This window comes from Gossypium arboreum, chromosome 12 (assembly GCF_025698485.1).
Source record: "Gossypium arboreum isolate Shixiya-1 chromosome 12, ASM2569848v2, whole genome shotgun sequence".
NCBI classification, from domain to species: domain Eukaryota; kingdom Viridiplantae; phylum Streptophyta; class Magnoliopsida; order Malvales; family Malvaceae; genus Gossypium; species Gossypium arboreum.
The window spans coordinates 94,308,664-94,318,313 of NC_069081.1; the positions used below are offsets into that span (position 1 = coordinate 94,308,664).

General features: G+C 33.4%; 1 protein-coding gene and 1 non-coding gene across 2 annotated transcripts; one reads left to right on the forward strand and one right to left on the reverse strand.

Annotated features, from left to right (window-relative positions):
• Positions 1-504: 504 nt before the first annotated feature.
• LOC128285799 (small nucleolar RNA R71) lies at positions 505-612 on the reverse strand. The gene has a single exon (XR_008276348.1). It is a non-coding gene; the product is annotated as a small nucleolar RNA R71 (small nucleolar RNA).
• A 3,640-nt stretch (positions 613-4,252) lies between these two features.
• Positions 4,253-8,881, forward strand: LOC108476552 (receptor-like serine/threonine-protein kinase ALE2). Its single transcript, XM_053023478.1, has 8 exons — positions 4,253-4,800; positions 5,408-5,842; positions 6,045-6,416; positions 6,558-6,776; positions 7,169-7,540; positions 7,654-7,897; positions 7,975-8,122; positions 8,208-8,881. Exons 1-8 carry the CDS (start codon positions 4,770-4,772, stop codon positions 8,583-8,585), a joined length of 2,199 nt encoding a protein of 732 aa, XP_052879438.1. The 5' UTR covers positions 4,253-4,769; the 3' UTR covers positions 8,586-8,881.
• Positions 8,882-9,650: the final 769 nt, after the last annotated feature.

Below are 9,650 nucleotides of genomic sequence, written 5' to 3' on the forward strand. Positions count from 1 at the left end.
AAAAGACTGCTCGCAGAAATCGTAGAAAGGTTAGAGAAGCAAAGCAAGGTCAATAGATTGTAATAGATGATCAAGAGAAAGGATATTACTGTACAGATGGATGATAATCAAAATAATCAGCAACCTCTTGCACCTCTTACTCCTCATACTATGTTTGATTATGCTAAACTTACTATGATTAGGGTTGAATCGAGTATCGTCAGATCGACTATTGCTGTAAACAATTTTGAGCTGAAGCTGAACACAATTCAGATGGTACAACAATATGACCAGTTTGATGGGTTACAAGATGAAGATCCAAATTTTCATTTGGCTAACTTTCTAATGATTTGCGACACTTTCAAGGTCAATAGTGTTATTGATGATGCCATAAGCTTACAGTTATTCCCATTTTCTTTGAGGAGCAAAGCAAAACAATGGTTGAATTTCCACGAGGTTCTATCACGACTTGGGATTAGATGACTGAAGTTTCTGTTGAAGTAATTCCCATCAGCTAAAACAACTAAGTTGAGGAATGACATATCTTCTTATTTCTCAAATTGATTTGGAGACATTATATAATACATGAGAGAGATTTAAGGATCTTCTGAGAAGGTGTCCTCATCATGGGTTACTTTTGTGGTTACAAGTTCAAACCTTTTACAATGGTTTGAATCCTTCGACTAGGCAACTAATTACTGTAGCAACTGGCAGAACATTGAATAATAAAACACTTGAGGCAGCTCAAGAGTTTATTGAAGAGATGGCACTGAATAACTATCAGTAGCAAGTCATGAAAACAAAATCGATTAAAGCAGTCGATGTTTTTAATTTAGATACAATTGTTATTTTGGCAAGTCAGTTGGAAACACTGAGTAAGAAGACTGGTGGTTTGAGTTGCAATAACATGATAAATCTGATAATGCAACGTGATGCAACTGGAGTGGGGATAATTAATTCAGAATGTTTACCCTTCGGTTCTAAAATGGAGCATGAGCAAGTCAACTTTATAGGTAACAATTCTAGACATCAAAATAACTCCTATAGCAATAACTATAATCTAGGATGGAAGAGCCATCCAAATTTCTCTTGGGGTGGTCTAGGTAATTAAAAGTCACAAACCCCTCCAGGTTTTCAGCAACCTTATCAGTAAAAAAAGAAACTGAACCTTAAGGAGATGTTAGCTAAATTTATTTTGGTGTCCGAAACTCGATTTCAAAACACTGAGACAACTTTGAAAAATCAGTAAGCATTGATTCAAGGGCTTGAAAATCAAATTGGACAGTTTGCTAAACTAGTTTCGAAAAGACAACAAGGTAGCTTACCTAGTAACACTGAAACTAACTCAAAGGAGTAAATCCACGCAATCACTGTTCGAAGCATGGAAAGGTCGGTCGAGCTTGAAAAGAAGCTAAATATAAAAGCCGTTGAGAAAAACGATAAGGTTAAGGAAAGCAAGAAAGAGCATAAGCGTGTGGTTAGAGAATACAAACTACGAATTCCATATCTGGCAGCATTTAAGTAAGACCGCATAAAAGAATAATATGATAAATTTCTTGAGCTTTTAAACAAATTGCATATTAACTTACATTTTGTTGAAACTCTTTTGCAGATGCCAAAAAATTGCATAGTTTTTTTTTTCAAATGTTATAAAAAACAATCATTTTACTTAATTTTTAACAATAAATATTTTTATTCTGTATAATAATAATCAAAATGTACTCAACGTTATAGTATAATACCTTTACAATGTCTATTCCACACTCTTTTCTTTATTCTCTTTGTGGAACATTTTAGAGTTTAAAATAAAATTTTCCCTAAGGGTATTGAGGTTTTTGTCTACCCACCGGTGTGTTTAATATTGCTTCTAGGAAGCATTTTTGGGACAAAAATATTCCTAAATAAGTTGTTTTTTTGAGAGAGAAAAGTGTTTCTCCCAAGCCAAAAGTTAACCCAAAAGTACTTTTTTTAGAACTGAAAATTTTAGTTTTTCCCCCAAACTATGCCTACATCTTTTACTGTTGATGGTGATATAATTTAGGAATTGACGTGGCCTTAACCTCTTAAAAATTTTAAAATTTTCTTAAAAGTTACTTGAAGTTTTAAAATTTTTATTTTAATATTATAATTAGTGTTTAAAAAAGGATAAATTTTTGTTTGGCCCTTCAAAGTTTTTTAAATTGGATTTTTATAGACTTTATAATTTTTAATGATAAATTTAGTAACATTTTAGTTGAATTTGATAAACTAATACGATAATTTGGTAAAAATAAGGCTTAGTAATTACAATATATAAGTAAATGGTAATTAAATATTAATTTGGTAAAAATAAAGTTAAATAATTATAATATATAATACAAATTAAATATTTAATTTAATTTATTTTAAAAATTAATAATTAAAATTATCTCAAATTTAAAAATACTTTAAGATATGCTCAGGCTTACTTTAAACATATATATATATATATATATATATATATATATATGTCGGCCCCTTTATCAATAGTTTTGACTTTGGCCTATATACATAAAAAAAAAAAAATTTATTGTAAAAACAAGTCATGCCAAAGGGGTGAGAATTCATTCGAGTCGAATCGAATCTAGTAAAAAAAATTTGAGTTTGTCGAGTTGACGAATCCTATTTTAGCAATCGAACTCAATTTGAAAATTTTTTTGAATTGAATCAAATCGAGTTAAAGAATTTCGAATCGAGTTAACGAATCCTATTATTTATACCCAATATTGCGTGGAGAAAGGAATCAAAGTTAAAAATCAAAGCTTTTAGGTTAATTTTGAGTAAAGGAAAGAGAGAAAGTGGGGGGATTTGAGAAGGAAAGTAAGCTGAAGGGTAAATATTTATCAAAATAGCATAATTTTACCTTTTAACTTAATTATTTTGACTTTTAACTTTAGAAAAAGTAAATATTTATTAAAACGGTGTAGTTTTACATTTTCTTATTCGGTTTTACGGATAACTCAAATTATGTAATTTATATTCTAGTTAAATTAAAATTTTTAATTTTTTATTCGATTTGATCCGAATAACTCGATTAACTCGAACTATTTAATATAAAATTTAAATATTTTATCGAATTTTGCTCACCCATATCTTCTCACGTCCATTTCATGTTCACTGACTGGAAATGGTTTGAGATTTTGTTTTGGATTCATTTCTTTGTCCTTTACTGTTTTTTTTTCTTTTTAATTTGTATTTTCTTTATTTCTCCCCCTTATTTGGCTTTAATTTTTTAAGTTTATGAAAACCTTAATCTCTTTTGCTTTGACCTTAATATCTTAACATGCATATTTGGATTTTCTTTTCTGTTCTAATAAATAAGCCAAAACGTAAAAAGGCATATGGTTCTGATTCCTCTGTTGCTCATGTCTCATTCTTACGTTTTCATTTGATTACTACAACATGACAATGAACGGCAAGAGCAACTATCAGCATCAATCCAACGGTTGGGATTTTGACTGTTTTTATGCACGTTAGCATATAAAAGCTTAATATTTATTTTTCAATTCTATTTATTAAAAGATATATCCATCAACCTCGATAAAATTAATCTGCAAGTGTTACAGGCCGCGCTAAGGAACCTATAATTAATGTGCATATTTTAGATTTTTTATGTTTATTTGGGCTCATTCAACTCGACAGGATTGACCAATTACTTGAAAGAAATTTAAAGTTACCTATATAGATCTTAGTTAAAATGTTAACATTCTAATAACTTGTATTTTTATTAAAATAAGAATGCGTAGAGTTTAAATCTCTTTTAAGACTTTCATTTTGTAAATAGACATTAATCTCAATCTTAATCTGTACCGTTATATCTGGAGAGCGCAACTATAAATAAAACTCAGTGTGATATTATTTTTTTGTGAATTTTCTGTTCTATTTGAATTCCTTTATTTACAAAATTAAAATTTTAATCCCGTGACACAAATAATCTTGATGTTCTTGATACGAAAAATTTATCATATAAATTTCTATTAAATGATTCAATTTAAAATTAATTATAATAAAATTATACTTAAACTCAAAAATAATGAAATCATAAATAAAAAATTCCAAAATTAAACAGACACGAAAATAAATAAATAAATAAAAATCTTCCTACCAACTTGAATTCAACGCCCTTTACCTACAAAATAGAAGATCATTTGACGTGGTGACGTGTTCTTTTTTTTTTTTTAACCGTTATGTCTCTTTTATCGTTAACGCGAACGTTAAGCCTTAAAAATAAAAGTCACTATAGATTTAGATTACAGACATCGAAAAAAAGAGCAACAAAATAAAAAGAATAAAAAGTAATAAAAGAATTGGTGAACAAAAAAAACACAAAAAAGAATGGGCAAAATATTATTTTTATAAAAAAAAAAAATCTTTCAGCTACTGATAACTGAGAGAAACAAAGCTAAAGCCAACGGTTTTTTTTCTTTCAGTTCCACAAACAATTAAACAATCAACTTCTTTTCTTCTCTGTTTCAATTTTTTTTGGCGTTTTGAAGGTTGATTTTTTTTTTGAGTTGAAGTTCTTGGACTCGGTAACTCAGTAATGGCAATTACGAGTCCGAGTCATTGCGTACGTGTTTTGATTCTTGTGATGTTATTATCTCCACCGTCGACTACTCAGTGAGCTGTTGCAATTCTCAAATAAGTTTGTTACTCGTTGTATTCGTTTTTTTTTTTTATGCTCACTTGAAAACTTGTGATCTCGCCGTTGGTTTATTTGAAATCTCTCTCCAGATCTGAGTTTTCTTCGGTTTCAATCAACGGCATCGGTGATGTCGAGTTTTGTTCTTTCGAATCCCAGTGGTAATTTAATTGCTTTTATCTTTTCTGTTACTGTGTAGAAATTTGAGCTATTCTTGATTTCCAAATTTGATTTTTGGTTAAAAAATATTGAGGACTTAGTTAGCTAAAGATTTGTATGAAGCTTGGTTCAGATATGAATTTCGTTTTTCTTTTTACGTTTTATTGCACAATTTGGAACCAGAGATATAAAAGGAAAGGTTTCATTGACTCATATAAAGCACTTATTTAGGTTTAGCTTGAAATATAATTTTTGTAAGTTCTTACTTTTTATTTCCATCTTTTTTATTTTTTTCTGGAAAAAAAAAACCCTGAAATTGATAAGAGACTGTAAATTGCTTACTATTTGTTTCTATGCTATAACTATCACTGTCTTGTGGGTAAATATGGAGAAAATCAGAACCTTATAAGAGCCTTAGAGAAAGAACCAGGTTGACTATCAGTAGATATTAGCTGCATAGGCTTATGAAAGAAATCATTTCAGTGTATCCATGTTTGCAGTTCACAATTTGTTATTCGTTATGCGTTCTGGATATTGAGAAATATTTTATCATTGTTATATATTTGGTTGTTTAAGTGATTGAGTTTTATTCTAAATATAACTTAACAGGAGCATTGGGAAATATCTGTTCGTTTTTTGTGAAAGCTGTAGTTGTTGTGAGTTGTGCAATTTCAGTTGCCAGTGCTGATTTTTCCAATAATCTGCTCCAAGCACCAGCACAATCTCCCACTAGAGCTCGTGAGGGTGCGCCAGCTGTTTCTGGTCTTCCCTTACCTTCCAATCTGCCATTGATTCATAGATCACACCGAAGACATTTTTCACCTCATGGTGCACCAACACGTATAGCACCAGCCCAACGTCCTCTTTATGGTCCACTTATAACAGTCCATCACCCTCCTACCAGCCCACACTTGTCGAAACCATCAATGAAGAGTGCCTCGATGCCTCCTGGTGCAAACTTGCCAAATATTGCCCCTACACAGATCAGTCCTGGGGAAATACCTTCTGGTTTGGCTCAACCACCATTATCTCCTGAAGTGTCCGGTAAGATATTTTCAAAAACTTTCTTTTAATAAACTATATTCTATTTTCTTCATTATGTTTTCATTACATATCATAAGTCAACTTCTTTTTATGCTACTTCTATGCAGATGTTAATGATAAAGAAAGAACTTGTTAATTTGCTAACTCATATTTATACTGTGTATGATGAGATGCTTATATGTGTATTTTCTCAATTTGCCAGATTGTTGCAAACAAAATTCAATTTTGAAACGAGGGAGTCATGGTTGCCATTGTGTGTATCCCATAAAGCTCGACCTTCTCCTTTTAAATGTCTCACAAAACCCGAATTGGCGTGCTTTTCTAACCGAATTATCTTCTCAGCTTCATTTGCTGCCTACTCAAATTGAGATTATCAATTTTTATTCGCTCAGTTTATCTAGATTAAATATCTCCATGGATATTACTCCACACACAGGGATCAGTTTCTCTGCTCTTGATGCATCTAAAATAAACTCTTCACTTGTGATGCATAGGGTTCGGTTTGACCCAAATATAGTTGGAGGTTTCGAGGTCCTTAATTTTACATGGTTTGAAGCTCCAGCACCTTCCCCAGGTAAATTATGATGACCAAAATTCTGCCCTTGTCTAGTGACTTTGAAAAGCTTTGTTTTTATTGATTTGGAAGTAGTTTTTTAGGCTATGGTATGTTATATTCTTTTATTTTTCCTGACAAAACTCAGCATCTTGTTTACAGCACCTGTCGTAGTTCCTGAACCAGTAGCTGCACCGGCACATAAATCCTCCAATGCTACATCAGCAAGCCCTTCAAACAAGGGGAAGCATTCGGATTTGATTCTTGTCTTTGGTATATCTGCTGGCATTCTGGTTTTTGCTATAGTAGCTGTGCTCATAATTTGTTCATGTACATTCCGTGAGGGAAAGGCTAAGCCTAAAGCATCTCCTACAGAACCTGGTATGTTAAGCGCAATGACATTTTTTGGCTGCCTCTGAGGTTTAATATTTTGATCATTTTGACAAAATTTTCTAGAACTGGCAATTGATCACATGATCAGTTATGTTGTGTATGACTTGTGGAAAAGAGAACTTGTTTTCCTTTATCTTCCTCTTGTAGGATGACTGAAAAGAAATTGTGTAACTGAATCTCACTGTTTAGGCAAAAAAAGATTCAGAAACCTAAATATAAGCAGAACCAAAAAAATACTAAAGCTTAAGTTGTGTGATTTTGCACTTTTAGTTAAACCTTATAAACAGGAATACAGATTGATTTTGCATTATGATTATAATCTAGTTTTGCAGAGTAGAAATGTTATATGAGTGCTCAGGATTTTTTTCGTTCTCTTTCAGTAAAGCCAAGGACTGCCGATGTGGTTGCACAAGCAGGGTCTCTTCCCCACCCAAGCAGTACAAGGTTTTTACAGTATGAAGAACTTAAAGAAGCAACAAACAACTTTGCACCTGCGAGCATACTAGGGGAGGGTGGATTTGGCAGAGTTTTCAAGGGTGTTTTAAGTGATGGTACAGCTGTAGCTATTAAAAGGCTTACCAGTGGAGGGCCTCAAGGAGATAAAGAGTTTTTAGTTGAAGTTGAGATGCTTAGCAGGTTGCATCATCGTAATCTTGTGAAGCTTGTAGGTTACTATAGCAGTCGCGATGCTTCACAAAACCTGCTTTGTTATGAGCTTGTTCCAAATGGAAGCTTAGAAGCATGGCTCCATGGTAATTTGGCTCTCTAAATTTTAACCAATTGGTAGCTCATTCGATGATGTTTATCCTTTTATCTGGAGTTGCTTTTAATACGTGGCACTGACTTTGATCCTGTTTTGCCTCAGGCCCCTTGGGAGTAAATTGTCCACTGGACTGGGACACCAGAATGAAGATTGCCCTTGATGCTGCAAGAGGACTAGCATACCTGCATGAGGACTCCCAGCCGTGTGTCATCCACAGAGATTTCAAAGCATCCAACATATTACTTGAGAACAACTTTCATGCTAAAGTTGCTGATTTTGGCCTTGCGAAACAAGCACCTGAAGGCAGAACAAATTACCTGTCCACTCGTGTAATGGGCACATTTGGGTTAGTTCCGTACACCACTCTTGTATCTTGCTCTCTTGTTTCAATTAACACTGAGGTAAAATGCGATTGATTTATAGGTATGTAGCTCCTGAGTATGCTATGACTGGACATCTACTGGTAAAAAGTGATGTTTACAGCTATGGAGTTGTACTGCTCGAGTTACTCACTGGAAGGACGCCTGTAGATATGTCACAACCATCAGGACAGGAGAACCTTGTCACTTGGGTAAGTAATTTTCCTGGATTAAAGCATTTGGGAATATGCTGAGACTATTCGTATATTAATTACAAGTTGGCTGTTCTGCTTTCAGGCAAGGCCAATCCTGAGAGACAAGGATCGGTTGGAGGAGCTTGCCGATCCAAGGCTTGGAGGGAAATACCCGAAGGAAGATTTCGTACGAGTTTGCACAATTGCAGCTGCTTGTGTTGCTCCGGAAGCGAGCCAAAGGCCCACAATGGGTGAAGTAGTACAGTCTTTAAAAATGGTGCAGCGTGTTACGGAATATCAAGATTCCATGTTAACCAATTCAAACAATCGGCCCAACCAGAGGCAGTCTTCTACTACTTTTGAGTCAGACGAGACATCATCAATGTTCTCTTCTGGTCCTTTCTCTGGCGTAAGCGTTTTCGACAATGACAATATCTCAAGGACTGCAGTTCCCTCTGAAGATCTTCATGAAGGACGATGAACACTTTGAATGAAGAAAAAGTGGAACAGCAGCGGCCTTCGCTCGGAAGCTTGTGAAAACTCGATACCACAGTGAGAATTTTTCTCTGTAGGAAACGATGGTATTTCGAAAAAGAACCTTTAGGAAGTGTTGTAGATTCTGTAATTTGGTGGATAGAAGGGGAATGGGTGCTTCTTGGTGTCCCAATTGTTGTACCACTGTTAAATTCCCCCCCAATGCAGTGGTGGATGAAATTTTGTACATATGCACATTGTAGCTTTTTTCTATTGGATTTGCATTCAAGGGTTTATGTTAAACTTTTTTCATTTTATTTTCTCTTTCATTCCATTATCATTTTCTTTTATTTTCAAGGGTTTATGTTAAACTTTTTTAATTACATACTGATTTTAAAATTTATGTTGTATTTGTATTTTTATATACTTTTTAAACTACTTATAACCTTCACTTTAAATTCTTAAATGGAAGGATATTAGGTGGTGAAACCCAATACAAATAATTAAAGTGTTTGAGAATTATTTTATATATAAATTTTATATTTTAAAAATAATGAAAGGTAAAAAAGAGTGGGTTATCAATTAGAAATTATATGGTAAAGGATAGTTTTACAAAGAGGATTGATTTTTATAAAATAAAAAATTGTATTACATAGTTATCTCTAATAATAGTTGTTATTCTAGCATCACAATGTTGATACTACAAAAAGGAGGGTAGGGAGGATTAAGTCGTGGTGAGGCTAGTTCACTTAAAGATGTGGAGAGTTGAAAAAGAATAAGATGACAGTCTGATTGCTGAGAGAGATGGTAATTGGCTAGAGTACTTTACGAGTTGAAGAGTTAATGTTTTCTTCATCGTTAGGAGGGTATTTATAAGAGAGGTTCTCTTGTCCTCTAGTGTGATGTGGCAAATTGTTATTAAGGAAGTTGCCATCATGCAATACGTGAAGGACGTGCCTTATGGGGCTCATTCTGTTATGTCTTCAGTTAGTATAAGGTTGTTATGGCCAAATGGGTCTTTATTGCCTTGAAGGTGTGTCCACACTTGAGGAGTGTCCACACCTAAAAAGCG

Coding starts and splice junctions, on each gene's coding strand:
- LOC108476552 (XM_053023478.1), top strand. CDS start 4,770: ATGTCGAGTTTTGTTCTTTCGAATCCCAGTG. Junction 4,801..5,407: donor TGTTCTTTCGAATCCCAGTG/GTAATTTAATTG, acceptor ATAACTTAACAG/GAGCATTGGGAAATATCTGT. Junction 7,898..7,974: donor CGTGTAATGGGCACATTTGG/GTTAGTTCCGTA, acceptor ATTGATTTATAG/GTATGTAGCTCCTGAGTATG.